Here is a 13,980-nt window from a genome sequence, read left to right as displayed (position 1 = left end):
ACTCTCACTGAGACACACTCTCTTCTATGCTTGGTTTGTGCACGAAAAGAGCCGCAGTGCAACACACCATGGATTAAATTCATTCTTTTTTCCTTTTTTTTTTTTTTTTTTTGCCAGTCCTGGGGCTTGGACTCAGGGCCTGGGCACTGTCCTTGAGCTTCTTTTGCACTCTACCACTTGAGCCACAGTGCCACTTCTGTATTTTCTGTGTATGTGGTACTTACAGAAGAATCAAACCCAGGGCTTCATGCATGTAGGCAAGCACTCTACCACTAAGTCCCATTCCAAGCCCTAAATTCAATCTTAAAAAATTAAATTCTTAGTTGGTGCCAGTGGCTCATGTCTACAATCCTAGCTACTCAGAGGCTGAGATCTGAGGATCATGGTTGGAAGCTAACCCAGGCAAGAAAACCTGTGAGATTCTTATCTCCAATTAGCTACCAAGTGAACTGGAACTAGAGCTTTGGCTCAAGTGGTAGAGTGCTAGTCTTGAGCAAAAAAAGCTGGGACAGCTCCCAAGTCCTGAGTTCTGACACAAAAAAACAAAACAAATAACAACCAACAACCAAACTCACACAAATTCTTGACCATTTATTTCCCATGTTGCTACCATGTCATTCTTGATGTCATGTTCAACGATGTTTGCTGTGGCTTCTTTAACACTGCTCCCCATGCGTGGTGTGACAGTGACGCCTGGGACCTCCCTCCAGCTCTTTCAGGAAGGAGGCAGCTTGGAAAGGTCACACCCAGGTTTTGCCACTAACTTGTGCTGGGCTTCTGGGTCCCTTTATTGATTATGTTTAAAAAGATCGGCTCTGCACCACTCACAAAGGCACAGAAGCGCTGTCCCAACTCCTGAACCTCCATCACTACCTCTCATAGACTACGAAGAAGGACGGTTGGTCCTAAACCCTCTCCGAGGCACAAGGTTTTCCCCAGAGACATTGGTGATGACACTGGTGATCTCTGCCAGGGCCCAGGGAAGGCACTTAGTGAATCCCTGCCTGGAAGCAGCAGTGTGTGGGGGGGGGCGGGGGTGTCTGTGGCTAAATGCACACTTGGAACTGTCTTGAGCTGTTTAGCCTCGACAAAGGGTCTTCTCTGTGGATCTCATCTGCTCAAAGGCGCTTACACTGCAGGCAGGAAGACCGAGGCTAGGAGGGAAAGGGCACACCTGGCAGCACTACCCCACTTGCCCCGCACTATTTCCAAAGCCTTCTGGAAGACTGCCATCCAGAGGGGAAAGGGGCGAGCAAGAGCAACAGCTCCTCAAGGGAGATGAGCCTTGACCTGGCCATGACCACATTTTGAAACGTGGTCAGGTCCTGTCCTTTTAGTCCAGGAGGCTTATGGGAACCCTGATGCTATTCTAGGTAGATCGCCAAGTGAAGGTGTGTGGGTGCTGGGGCTCCAGGACATGAGCTGGGTTTGGGAAGCTTTGGGAGGGGTGGGATGGGGGAGACAGAATGGGTCCCTGTCACTCAGCTGGGCGAGTGGTTAGAGCGTCTATCAGGCAATTAGGCCTGGTCTCTGCTCACTTGGCAGCTCACAGGGAGGACTCCCCCCCCCCCCCCCGCCCCCAACTACCTGCTCTGCATCTCTAACACACTGACAACTGTGAGCCACAGAGGGAGGGCTATTGATTTTTCACTTGTGCAGTTGGCCTAACAGAACCAATTCATCAAGTTCATCTGCCTCATGTGCTCATCCTAACCATGTGCAAATAATGGTGCTTACATCCAGGGTGACTTGGCAGGGTCCAGCCGGGCCTAGGCCCAGACCCTCCCAGTTCTGAAACTGCTGGCCGGGGCAGCCAGGGGGCTTTGGGACCAGTGCGAGTCCTGCCCACTCTCACAGGGCGCGGCCACGGCATCCTTGCTGCATGTGAGGGCTTCCCGCCTCTCCATTTGGGGAAGTCACCCCATCATGATCATGTATGACCATGAGGCATTGAGTTCTGGTCCCGGCTCTGCCACTGGCCAAGTGTCCTTGGGCCAGCTGCCTGATGGAGGTGATAGGGTTCTAGAACTTGGGAAAGCCAGAGGGTAGACTGAGAGTCCAAGCCTGGCTCTGCTCCTTCCTGGCTGGGCCTGGTAGCACCTTCAGCCCTCTGTGCCTCACTCATCTCTAAGACAGGGCTGAAAGGAGTAGCAACTTCCGGGGCAGAAGCCACGAGGATGGGAGGAGCGGAGAGGAAGGCGCGCAGAGCTCACGCCCACACCTCCTTCCACCGCCTTGCACCAACGGAGTCCCGCAGCAAGGCGGGGTGACGGAGGAAACACTGCAGACAGCAAGCTGGCAGGGGCCCGGGGACCATGGTGCCCTCTGTCCTCCGGCTGGCACCGTCACCGAAGAATGACACAAAGAGGGTCACAGGGGCCAGGGGTCATTGCTGGAAAAGGGTTAGCGACTTTATTCGCAGGTCCCAGGAACGAAGGGGAGTGGCGTGGAGCTGCTGTGGCGTGCCGCCTCGTGGCTCTGTCCCTGTCGGGCTCCTGCCAGCATGGCTGGGCAGCCTGGCTCGTCCATGGATGGATAAGGCACTGTGTGTCTGTAAGAAGGCGCTCATGGCTGGCTGGTGGACGCTGAGGTGGCCTTCTAAGGGGCTGCACGCTGAGGCTGAGGGTGGGGTTGAGCCTGGAGAAGGCGCCTCAGGAAGGGATCATGCCCTTGTTTCTCTTGCGGTCAGCCATGGTTCTCCGGTTATGGTTGGCTCTGGTTGCCTTGTTGGCTTCCTTCTTCCTGCGTTCCTGTGTGGTCTCCCGACTCTGCCCGTGGCCTCGGGGACCACCAGCCACTGCTGCTGAGCTGTCATGGCGGTACCTGAGGGAGCAACACCCAACCCAGGAGAAGCTGCTGGTCAGAAGAGCTTCTGCTGGTCACCCGGCTAGGTCAGCCCCCAGCCTACTGTTCAGTTTGAGCCTCGCTTCCAGATGGACCTGTCCCTGTCCTTCAGCTGTGGGAGGACGGCTGGAAGGCTGGAGGACCCAGGGTGGGTCACCTCCCCTCCGTGCCCAGGGCTGCCTGCTGTCATTCCTAGGGCTGAGTTTGGTGGCTTCCAGTGACCAGATGCACTCACGTATGTGACTTAGGATCATTATCTAGCTTAGCCACGGGGATCTGGATTTGCCCAGAATGTCAAATTCCTAGTGGCTTTGCTCCCTGCCCCAACGACCTTCTGCCTTCAGAAGAAGGTACCAAGGTGGCGCTTGAGCCCCGCTGGACCACGTTCTCACTGGCAAAGGGGCGTCTCCGGTTGCTAGCCCAAGGCCTTCTCTGACTAGGCTGGTGCTTTCTGGCCATCCTGTCCCCAGGGAAGATGCCCCTGCATTCTTCCTACTCTCCAGGGCCTAGCTCAAGCATCCCTTTGTCCCTCCATGCCTCTCTCAGCCATAAAGGATGTGTCTGATTGCCTGGGCTCTGCTATAGTTTATCCTCTGCTGATGCCAGCTGGGCCTGGACACAGTGGGCTCCCATGCTGAGCCACAGACCTGCCGAGTCCGTCAAGTAATGGTTATAGTGTGGAACCCAAAGCGGAACCATCTGGAATCAACTTTTGTTTTTTTCCCTTCAGTGCGGGGGAGTGAACTCAGCTCATGTTTGTCAGACAGGCATGCTACCACTTGAGCTATGTCCTCAGTCCTTTTGCTTCAGCATTTTTTCTTTTTTAAAGGCTAGTCCTGGGGCTGGGATGGTGGCTCAGTGGTATAAGAGTGCTTGCCTTGCATGCATGAGGCCCTGGGTTTGATTCCTCAGCACCACATAAGCAAAAAGAAAAAAGCCGGAAGTGGTAGAGTGCTAGCCTTGAGCTGAAGAGCTGAGGGACAGCGCCCAGGCCCAGAGTTCAGGCCCCACGACTGGACCCCCCTCACAAAAAAAAAAAAAATGCTAGTCCTGGGGCTTGAACTCTGGGGCCTGGGCACTGTCCCTGAGATTTTTTTACCCAAGGCTAGTGCTCTACCACTTGAGCCACTTCTGGCTTTTTGGTAGTTAATTGGAGTTAAGAGTCTCATGGACTTTCTTGCCCTGGCTGGCTTCAATCCATGATCCTCAGATCTCAGCCTCCTGAGTAGCTAAGATTACAGGTGTCAGCCATTGGTCCCAGCTCAGCTTGTTTTTCAGATAGATATTTTGTGACCCCCCTCACTATATCTCCTAAGTAACTAGAATTACAGGCATGTACCATCACACCTGGCTTTATTTCCTTTTTTTTTTTTTTTTGAGACACTGTGTAGCCAAGGCTGGACTGGAACTTATTATATAGCCCAGTTTGGCTTTGAACTCATGATCCTGAGTGCTCAGTCTCTGGAGTGCTGAAATTACAGATGTGAACCACTCTTTTTATTTTGAAATTTGGGGGTCTCACTATATTGTCAAGGCTGTTCTTTTTTTTTTTTTTTTTGCTTGTCGTGGGACTTGAACTCTAGGCCTGGGCACTGTCCCTTAGCTCTTTGGCTCAAGGCTAGGCTAGCGCTCTACCAATTGAGCCAGAGCACAGCACCACTTCCAGTTTTCTAGTGGTTAATTGGAGGTAAGAGTTTCCCAGACATTCCTGCCTGGGCTAGTTTTGAACAGAGATCCTCAGATCTCAGCCTCCAGAATGGCTAGGATTATAGGTGTGAGCTGCCGGCACTCGGCTTTCAAGGCTGTTCTTGAACTCCTGACCTCAAACAATCCTTCTGCTTCAGCCTCCCAAATGGGTGGGACTTTAGGTTCATCCCACTGAGCCTGGCTTAGGCTTATTCTCTGATCTACCTCATACTAGCTATGTGTCCTTTGGGAGATTACTTCCTCTCTCTTGGCCTGAGTTTGCTTATCTATAAAATAAGGATAATGATCATAGTGGCTAAGGTTGAAAGCCCTGTGGGCCTTTCCCAGACAGATCCCCCACCACTGGAATCAGCCCCTTGGAAGCTCACCCCTTCCTGGCGAGGAAGGTCATGCGCCTGGCTTCTGCCTTCTCCCTCAGCACCGCAGGGTCCTGCACGAAGTGGTCAGGCTGTGGAGGGAGAGGGGAATCTGATTCTCTGGGCCAGATGTGTGTGTGTGTGTGTGTGTGTGTGTGTGTGTGTGTGTGTGTGTGTGTGTGTGTGTGTGTGTGTGTGTGTGTGTGTGTGTGTGTGTGTGTGTGTGTGTGTGTGTGTGTGTGTGTGTGTGTGTGTGTGTCAGCACAGCAGGTTTCCATCAGGGAGGAGGGGACTGGGGCTGTGTGTGTGTGTGTGTGTGTGTGTGTGTGTGTGTGTGTGAGCACAGCAGGTTTCCATCAGGGAGGAGGGGACTGGGGCTTCCTGGGATGGCTGGTGGGATGGCTGGGGGCCATAGCTGGAGTATAACAATAAGCGGGGGCAAGGCAAGTTGGCCAAGCTGGCTGAGAGTGGATCTTCAGGGCTGTGAAAGCCAACGGGACCATTGGATGGGGCGGCTGAGCCTGCTGCGGTGCCCCAGCAGGGCCGAAGGCGTCCACTCTCAGGGACAGCATTCTCTGCCAAGTGTGAGGTGGATTTGTGCTGGGGACAACTGTGACCTAAGTACAATAGCAGGCTTTGATGGCTAGTGGGTTTTAAGAAAACAAAACCAAAGTGAATAGGATCAGGAATGTGTGAAGACTGACAGAGGTCAGAAAAAAAATAACTCTGAACACCAGGGCTGCAAAGAGGGGGCGTCCGAGGACACTGCCATCGCTGAGGGGGCTCTCGGCCGGGCCAGGCGTGTTCCATCATCAGGCCAATTTGTGCCAGGCCACTCTAACTCAGCGCCCTTGGTGATGGGGCCCCTGAGAGGGCAGGGGCGTGGGGTGCGGTGGGGAGGGGAGGGGAATCCTGGGGGCTCCAGGATCACTGGTTGCCACTCTATTCAACATGAACAGTATGGCTGTCATCTGTTTTACTAGAAGGGCTGTACCACTACACAAGCCATGTCATCTCTTTTACATGTGGCAGTTCTAGTTGAGATTTCAGCTGAAGAAAAAACAGTTGATCTTTAGATGCACTGATCCAGATGACTGCGGGGCTGCGCACAGGCCAAAAGGTGCCCTTCTCTCTGAATCTGCTCGTTTCTGGGCCTAATGAGCCTGGCCGCTCAAAGGCCTAGCCTTATTCTGTTCTCTAGGTCCCCATTGGCCAGTGGAGGCAAGTCTTAAAAGCTGGCTCACAGGGCACCCCCCCAAACCATCTCAGGCAGTGATGCTGGAGCCACCCTGGGGCCAGAGGCAGGGGTGAAGGGCACATAACTCCCAATTCACCCTTTAGCACTATACCCTCCTTTTTGTCTGCCAGCCTGCCCTGCCTGCCACCTGTTAAGAAGGTACCTTGGGAGCATCGTCTTCAGCTTCCTCCTCTTCCGCATCATCCTCTTTCTCCTGCCCTTCTCCGGGCACTTTGGTTCTCAGTATCTGAGGGATGGTGAAGGGTCTGCAGGTTGGAGAGATCAAAGGAAGGTTATATACTTGCACAGGAGCCTGGGGACACAAGCTGAGGAGGAGGGCAGGTCGGGAGCCTGGGGCACCCCAAGGACTTGGCACAGCAGCTTTGCAGCCTCTGAGGGCTCTGGGGTCTGATTCACTGGGGGTAGGGATTGCTGAGCTGGGGCCCTGGGGCTCTCTAGTACTGCCTTTCATTAGGACAGCTCTGCTTTGATCTGTGGAAGGGAATCTCTGAAAAATTTCACAGGGAAAAGTGTTCTGTACTTAAGAAAAAAAAATGTAAAAACGACTTCACAAGACCCAGTAAATGCTGTCCACCTGGGGGCGGGGGGTGGGGGCGCTGGGATTCGGAACCTGGGTGCTGGCCCCAGCTCTGCCCTGACCAGCTGTGTGGTCATCCAGAGCCCCTGGGCTTGAGAGCCGCCACCCGCGACGGCCCCTCCTCACCTGCGGCTGATGAGCTCGTCATCTGAGTCTGCATCATTGGCACCAATCTGGTTGCCATCATATGTGTCGTCATACTCATCCTCATAGTCGTCACCGCGGTACTCGCCTGGCTGCAGTGGGACCTGCAACAATGCAAGCATGGGAGGGAGGGGCCCAGGGGCCAGCAGAGCCCAGCAGAGGCCCAGGGCAGCCTACCTCCTCCACTACCACGCTGTACTGCTCGTAGCGCTGCCGCTGGGCCACCACCTCCCGCTTGTCATTCACCAGGCTCCTCGTGTTCTCCTCCTTCCTGCAAATGGCAGAGACAGAGGAAGGAAAGATATCAGGCTGCAAAGGCTTTTGTGGTGCAGAGAGCCCAAGGCATGCAGGGCTCCCCTATCTACCCCTTGGGATGGCCCATGCTGGGGCAGATGACAAAAGAGCTGCTGAGGCTGGGTGCCAGTGCTCAGGCCTATCAGCCTAGCTACTGAGGAGGCTGAGATCTGAGGATCCTGATTCCAAGCCAGCCTGGGCAGAAAAGTCCATGAGACTTTTCAAAAAGCCACAAGTGAAGTTGTGGCTCAAGTGGAAAAGCACTAGTCTTGAGAAAACAAAACAAAAAACCCCACAAAAAACAGGGATAGTATAGTACTCAGCCCCTAAGTTAAAGCCCAGGTCTCCCACATAAAACACAAGACCTCCTGAGGATGGGGAGGTGGGACGCTGACAGAAGCAGACAATGCCCAGCCCCTCTGCAGGGCATCTTAGGAACCATTGTTATATGACTCAGGAATACCTTTCAAGGTGTCTACCCTAGAGAAACACTGTTGCTCAGGATTTTTCAGTATTGTTGGAACTCGTGAAAAATGGCAGGCAACTAATGTTCATGAGTGAATGGTTGCGTGAACTGTGTCTCCTTTGTATTACAGGTTGCTCCATGTCATTCTCAAGACCAACACCAATCTATTTATGCTGGTTGGAGAAAGAATTCTAAGATCTATTCCTGTAGAAAAAGCAAGCGAGGGCTGGGAATATGGCTTCGTGGTAGAGCACTTGTCTAGCATGCATGAAGCCCTGGATTCAATTCCTCAGTACCACATACACAGAAAAAAGTGGAAGTGGCGCTGTGGCTCAAGTGGTAGAGTGCTAGCCTTGAGCAAAAGGAGCTCAGAGTCAGTGCCCAGGCCCTGAGGTTCAAGCCCCAGGGCTGGCAAAAAAAAAAAAAAGAAAAAAGAAAAAGCAAGCTACTGAAAAGTGCATTCAGAATGATACTGCAAGCAAAGCTGCTTGATTCTCTCTCCCCTAGTATCTATGTATGGGAATGAGGACACGGACAGCAAATCCCACATCAAATAACAAGACTGATCCTAGGAGGGGCCTTGGCTTATTGGAATTCCTCCCCCTTTCTCTCTGCCCCCCTCTTCTCTCCCTCCCTCCCCCCTCTCTTTCCTTCCTTCCTTCCTTCCTCATGGGCGTTGCCCCTCAGCTCTTCAGCTCAAGGCTAGCACTCTACCACTTGAGCCCCAGCACCCCTTCCAGTTTTCTGCGTGGTTTATTGGAGATAAGAGTCTCATGGACTTTCCTGCCCAGGCTGGCTTTGAACCACAATCCTCAGATCTCAGCCTCCTGAGTAGCTAGGATTACAGGTGTGAGCCACTGTCACCTGTCCCTTCCTTTTTTTTTTTTTTTGGTCCAGTCATGGGCCTGAACTCTGAGCCTGGGCGCTGTCCCTAAGCTCTTCAGCTCAAGGCTAGCGCTCTACCACTGGAGCCATAGCGCCACTTCCGGCTTTTTTCTTTTTGCTTATGTGGTGCTGAGGAATCGAACCCAGGGCCTCATGCATGCAAGGAAGGCAAGCAAGCGCTCTACCACTGAGCCACCTTCCCAGCCCCCCCTTCTTTCTTTTTTGTACTTGTAGTACTGGTGATAGAACCGAGGGTCTTGCATATTTGATTTTTGTTTTGTTTTGTTTTGTTTTGATACTAGTCCTGGGGCATGAAGTAAGCCTGAGCATTCTGAGCCACAGCTCCACTTTTTGTTTTTTCTGGTGGTTAATTGGAGATAAGAGTCTCATGGACTTTCCTGCCCAATGCTGGCTTTGAACTGCAATCTTCAGATCTGTCTCCTGAGTAGCTAGGATTATAAGTATGAGCCACTGGTGCCTGGAAGCATGTTTGGATCTTTAAAAAAGAAAAAGAAGGGGGAAGTGGTGGTGGGGAGGGGGGAGATGGGGAGGGATGGGAAGGGGAAACAAAGGAAGAGGCAACAATGCTTGATAAGAAATGTACTCATTATCTTGCCCATGTAATTATAACCCCTCTGTTTTGTTTTTTGTGTGTCCAGTCGTGGGGCCTGAACTCTGGGCCTGGGTACTGTCCCTCAGCTCTTCAGCTCAAGGCTAGCGCTCTACCACTTGAGCCACAGCGCCACTTCCAGCTTTTTTCTTTTTGCTTAAGTGGTGCTGAGGAATCGAACCCAGGGCCTCCTCAGGCATGCAAGGCAAGCGCTCTACCCACTGAGCCACCTTCCCAGCCCAATTATAACCCCTCTGTACAGTATTTTCACAATTAAAAAAAAAAAAAAAGAAAAAGAAATTGGGTGCCAGTGGCTCATGCCTGTAATTCTAGCTACTCAGGAGGCTGAGATCTGATGATCAAAGCTCAAAGACAGCCTGGACAGGAAAGTTCATGAGACTCTTATCTCCAATTAACTGGAAGAGGTGTTGTGGCTCAAAGTGGTAGAGCAAAAGAACTCAGGGGCAATGCTCGGGCCCTGAGTTCAAGCCCCGGGACCAAAAAAACAAATAAATAAAATAAAAAAATAAGGCCATATATAGCTTTCTTATGAACCCAGGGAACCCTGAAGACCTTGGGGAGTAGATCCAGAGGGCCCTGGCCTCTTCTCACCCCCTCCCTTCCACCACAGCGCCTCTTATCTGCTCTATGGTTCCAGCTTCCCTTGAGAATTCACTGAGAGAAATGTCTGGAGACCCTTTTGGGTCACAAGTGAGGAAACCAGAATACAGGGCTGTGGGAAGGGACAGATTTGGGCCACACTGAATTGTGTGGTAGCACGGTGCTAGCAGGTCTTGGGTCTCCTGATCGTGGCTTTGCTAACCTGTAGAAAAGCTTGGCTTGTTAGCTGTAGATACAGGGCTATGGAATGTAGTTTCTAGCCCCGCAGGGGAAAATCAATATGAGATGCCAGACAAGAAAATCCAGCTTAGCTGTGAAATCGGGTCGCTGGAATGTATCAAAGGTAGAGAAGAGGGAAAGAAAAAAAAAAAAGAAAAAGAAAAAGAAACACAAAACTGTGTACAGCTTCCATAAAAATCTTCTGTCAAGTGGCTACTAGTGCAAGGGGGGCCAGGCATCTGTGTCTGTCAGGCTGTCTTCCTGGGAGAGCGGGACAGGGCAGGACCGCAACTTCCACTGTGTGCTAGTGCTGTGTACTATTAAGGGCCTACAGTGTATGTGCCAGGCCAGGTTGTAACACTGAGGGGGGGAGAGGTTCAGGAGGAGGTAGATAAGCCTCTGCCCTTATGAGCTCATGAGTGGGAGCAAGTGGAGGCATGCCAGTCCTGGACAGAACAGGAGGACAGTATATTGGCTCAGAGGCCCAGGAGGGAATCTGGAGGTAGGGACAATGAGGCTCTAGAGGGGTCTTGGATATAGAGCAATTTCCCCTGTGGAATTTTCCATGCATTTTCCAAAAAAAAAAAAAAAAAAAAGGCAAGACTGAAGAGTTCCAAGGCCCCAGAGTGGGCAGAAAGGACAGAAGTGAACCACAGAGAAACTTGGTCTTCAAGGATCATTCCCAGGGGCTGGGAAGGTGGCTCAGTGGTAGAGTGCTTGCCTTGCAAGCATGAAGCCCTGGGTTCGATTCCTCAGCACTATATAAACAGAAAAAGCTGGAAGTGGCACTGTGGCTCAAGTGGTAGAGCACTAGCCTTGAGCTGAAGAGGTGAGGGACAGCGCCCAGGCCCAGAGTTCAGGCCCCACGACCAGAAAAAAAAAAAAAAAAAAGGATCGTTCATAGTCACCAGGGAGGGGCCCAGGGCTGCCACTATGGCCCTGTCCCTGGCTTTCCTCACCAAGCTGGGAAAGAGGGGCAGGAAATAAAAGGGGCCCAGGCTTGTGGGTGATGGTGACCCTGGGAGGGACACCACCATGCACTCTGCCATGTTTCCTGAGGGCAGCCAGCTGCCAGAAGCTGGGCTGGGCAAGGGAGTAAGATGTCAATGTCCCACGCTGCTTGCGGCTCTTGGTTCTGGGCAGCAGGGCAGTGCTTGCAGGCTAGGTGACCTCTGCTTACATGGCTCCCTGGAAGGGCCAGACAGAGAAGCCTGTTCGCCTCTGCCCACCTGGGCCAGGCCCTGGGAAAGGACACACACAGGAACAGTGGCACCTCGGAATTGGACAGCCTGTCTAGGGAGGTGCAGTTTTTGTTTCATGATTTCTTTTGAACCGGAAGGCAAAGGTGCCTGGACACCTCTCTCCCTCATTTCCTCTACCTCAAGATCCTTAGGATCCACCCCAAAATGGCCCCTAGAAGTCTGCAGAGACAATACACCTCTCCTTTTTTTTTTGGGGGGGGGTCTGGTCATGGGGCCTGAACTCTGGGCCTGGGTGCTGTCCCTCAGCTCTTCAACTCAAGGCTAGCGCTCTACCACTTGAGCCACAGCACCACTTCCGGCTTTTTTCTTTTTGCTTATGTGGTGCTGAGGAATCGAACCCAGGGCCTCAGGCATGCAAGGCAAGCGCTCTACCACTGAGCCACCTTCCCAGCCCCTACACCCCTCCTTTTTACAGCTGGAGTCAGAAGCCTCAGAGATTCAGAGTAGCCTTCACAATCATATAGCTTCTAAGAGCAGACCCAGATCTTCTGACTCAGGTTTGCTTTTGAACAAACTTCCTGAGCTGTGGGAACACAGGCAAGCCCCGGATTCTCGCTACAAGTCTCAGTTCCTTCTCCCAGCCCTCGCTTCCCAGAGTTGAAGTGAGAAGAAATAAAATGGTGTGTGGAAGGAGACTTGGCACCTGCTGGACTCAACAAAGTGAATCTGTTGTCTTTTACTGCAGGACTTGTCAGAGCCTTTAATGTGCTAACGTGCTCTCTTTGACTCTCCATGTGGCAGAGTGCACAGACATCTTGAGCCCTAGAACCTTCTATGAGAAGGAGCCCTTTTTTATTTTTCAAGGTATCATGGAACGGTCCAAAGGAGTTAGAGGATTATGCAGCTTCCTTGACTGGTTGTGATATACCTGCAGCAAGGCTGGCTGGCTGGCTTCCTTCTCTTCCTCCCTCCCTCCCTCCCTCTTTCCTTCCCTCCTTCCTTTGAGCTGGGATCTTGCTATATAATGTAAAGTCCAGGGCAGCCTTAGCTCCTGAGTGCTGGGATTACAGGAGTATGTCATCATGTACCACTATTCATGTATTCAGGTCTTTCTACCTCTGTACTTCATGTTAAGAGTCCCAGGTCCTCGGGCTGGGAAGGTGGCTCAGTGGTAGAGCACTTGCCTTGCATGCATGAGGCCCTGGATTCCATTCCTCAGCACCACATAAGCAAAAAGAAAAAAGCTGGAAGTGGTGCTGTGGCTCAAGTGGTAGAGCGCTAGCCTTGAGCTGAAGAACTGAGGGACAGCGCCCAGGCCCAGAGTTCAGGCCCCAGGACCAGACCCAAAAAAACAACAAACAAACAAACAAACAAACAAACAAAAAAGAGTCCCAGGTCCTGATGAGACTTCAAAATAACCCTGGAAACTTCCGGGCAAGGTTTGCTAGGCTCTAAAAGAAAAGCAGGAATACCTGGTCTGGCTTTCTTCTCAGCATTGTTTCTGGAAGCCCGAGCCAGAAATCCTGCTGCAGCCTCAAGCTACCACCTGACAACCAAACGAAGGTCTCAGAGGACAAAACACGTATGTGCTGGTCCATGTTGCTGCACTACAGGCTGAGCTCCTCGTCAGGCAAGGGAACCCGTCTCTTTCCTATATAGCTGCTAAGACCATCTATCCCACTCCAACAGCACCTAAGTGTGCTCCGCCTTGTGTTACGTGAACACCTATGTGCTGCCGGGCAGGGCCCCAGCCCCTCCACTTGCCTGACGGGGATAGGCAGACCTGCTGACCTCCTGGTGCACCTGTCCCGGCAGCTTCTTGTTCTGCCACTGCCTTTTTAATGGTCTGCCTTTCCCACGGTCTCTGCCCTTTGAGGGCATGGCCTGGGTGCCTGGCTCACCTCGTTCCCTGGAGTCTAGCTCAGGTTCTGGTGCTTGTAAATTGTTCAATAAATATTTGCTGAGTGAATAAATAATGAATACATCAATGGAGGCTCTGCCTCTTTGCAATCCCTGCCTCCGGGTCACCCAGCAGAGAGGGGTTCAGTAAACAATGGTAATCCAATTTCAGCCTGGCAGCCAGAACACTGTGGATCGGGGCACAGCCTTTGGGACACCTGGCTGTCAATGTCAGGCCTTTCTGACTACCCTGAAGTTGAGACCAGCATCTTGGCAAAAGCTCATGGGTACCTACAACCTGGGGAGGGGATGGGGTGGTCCTTATAATACAACGCACATTGGGTGAACCCACAGATCAAGGGGGAAGGCCATCTCTAGAGATGGCGAGGCTCTAGGTATGGACCTACCAATCAGAATCCCTAGATTAGAGTGGATCAAACCTTTGGGGACCCTGTGTGTGCCCTTTCTCACAGCAGGGGCTGCAGAGGCCATGCAGGCCTGGCACCGCAGCCACCGATGTGGGATTAACAGCTCTGCTAGGACCTGGGGATGTTGCAATGTGCGTGACTAAGCAGTTTGCAAGTGCTTCCTGTCCAGCAGCCAGATGGTTTCAGGACTGCCTCTCCGAGCCCTCGGCCAGCAAGTTTCGGCCCCAGGGCCTACATGAAAGGGCAGCTTCAACTTCCACCCATGGGCTCCTGCCAGATCAAGGCCAGATCAGAAGTCTTCGCTCTCTGGGCCTCCCCATCACTACCTTTATGATGGGCACAGAGCAGGAAGCACTTGTGCCAAGGTTCTTAGTTTTCTGGGTACCAGGCCCAGCACCACTTCTAAACTTTGCAGGACTCACATGGAGTTGCCAACGTCTTTTGCCTTTCTTGACTTGGCATTATACACT

General features: G+C 52.3%; 1 protein-coding gene across 4 annotated transcripts in view; it reads right to left on the bottom strand.

Moving 5' to 3' along the window:
- Positions 1-571: 571 nt before the first annotated feature.
- Positions 572-13,980, bottom strand: part of Ascc2 (activating signal cointegrator 1 complex subunit 2) — a 50,787-nt gene continuing 37,378 nt past the window's right edge. For 2 of the 4 annotated variants that reach the window (XM_069994563.1, XM_069994565.1), the window contains 5 exons: positions 7,064-7,157; positions 6,869-6,990; positions 6,308-6,410; positions 4,920-4,999; positions 572-2,823 (listed from right to left, as the gene is read on the bottom strand). In XM_069994563.1, coding sequence (XP_069850664.1) covers positions 2,652-2,823; positions 4,920-4,999; positions 6,308-6,410; positions 6,869-6,990; positions 7,064-7,157 — 571 coding nt within the window. In that variant the 3' untranslated portion in view covers positions 572-2,651. The remainder of the gene's footprint in view (positions 2,824-4,919; positions 5,000-6,307; positions 6,411-6,868; positions 6,991-7,063; positions 7,158-13,980) is intronic. The other 2 variants (XM_069994564.1, XM_069994566.1) reach the window with 1 other exon arrangement.

The sequence above is a fragment of the Dipodomys merriami genome, unplaced genomic scaffold (assembly GCF_024711535.1).
Source record: "Dipodomys merriami isolate MVZ:Mamm:240054 unplaced genomic scaffold, mDipMer1.0.p SCAF_45, whole genome shotgun sequence".
Lineage (NCBI taxonomy): Eukaryota > Metazoa > Chordata > Mammalia > Rodentia > Heteromyidae > Dipodomys > Dipodomys merriami.
The sequence above is the reverse complement of the archived record's forward strand: the minus strand, read 5'-3'. Positions and strand labels throughout refer to the sequence as shown.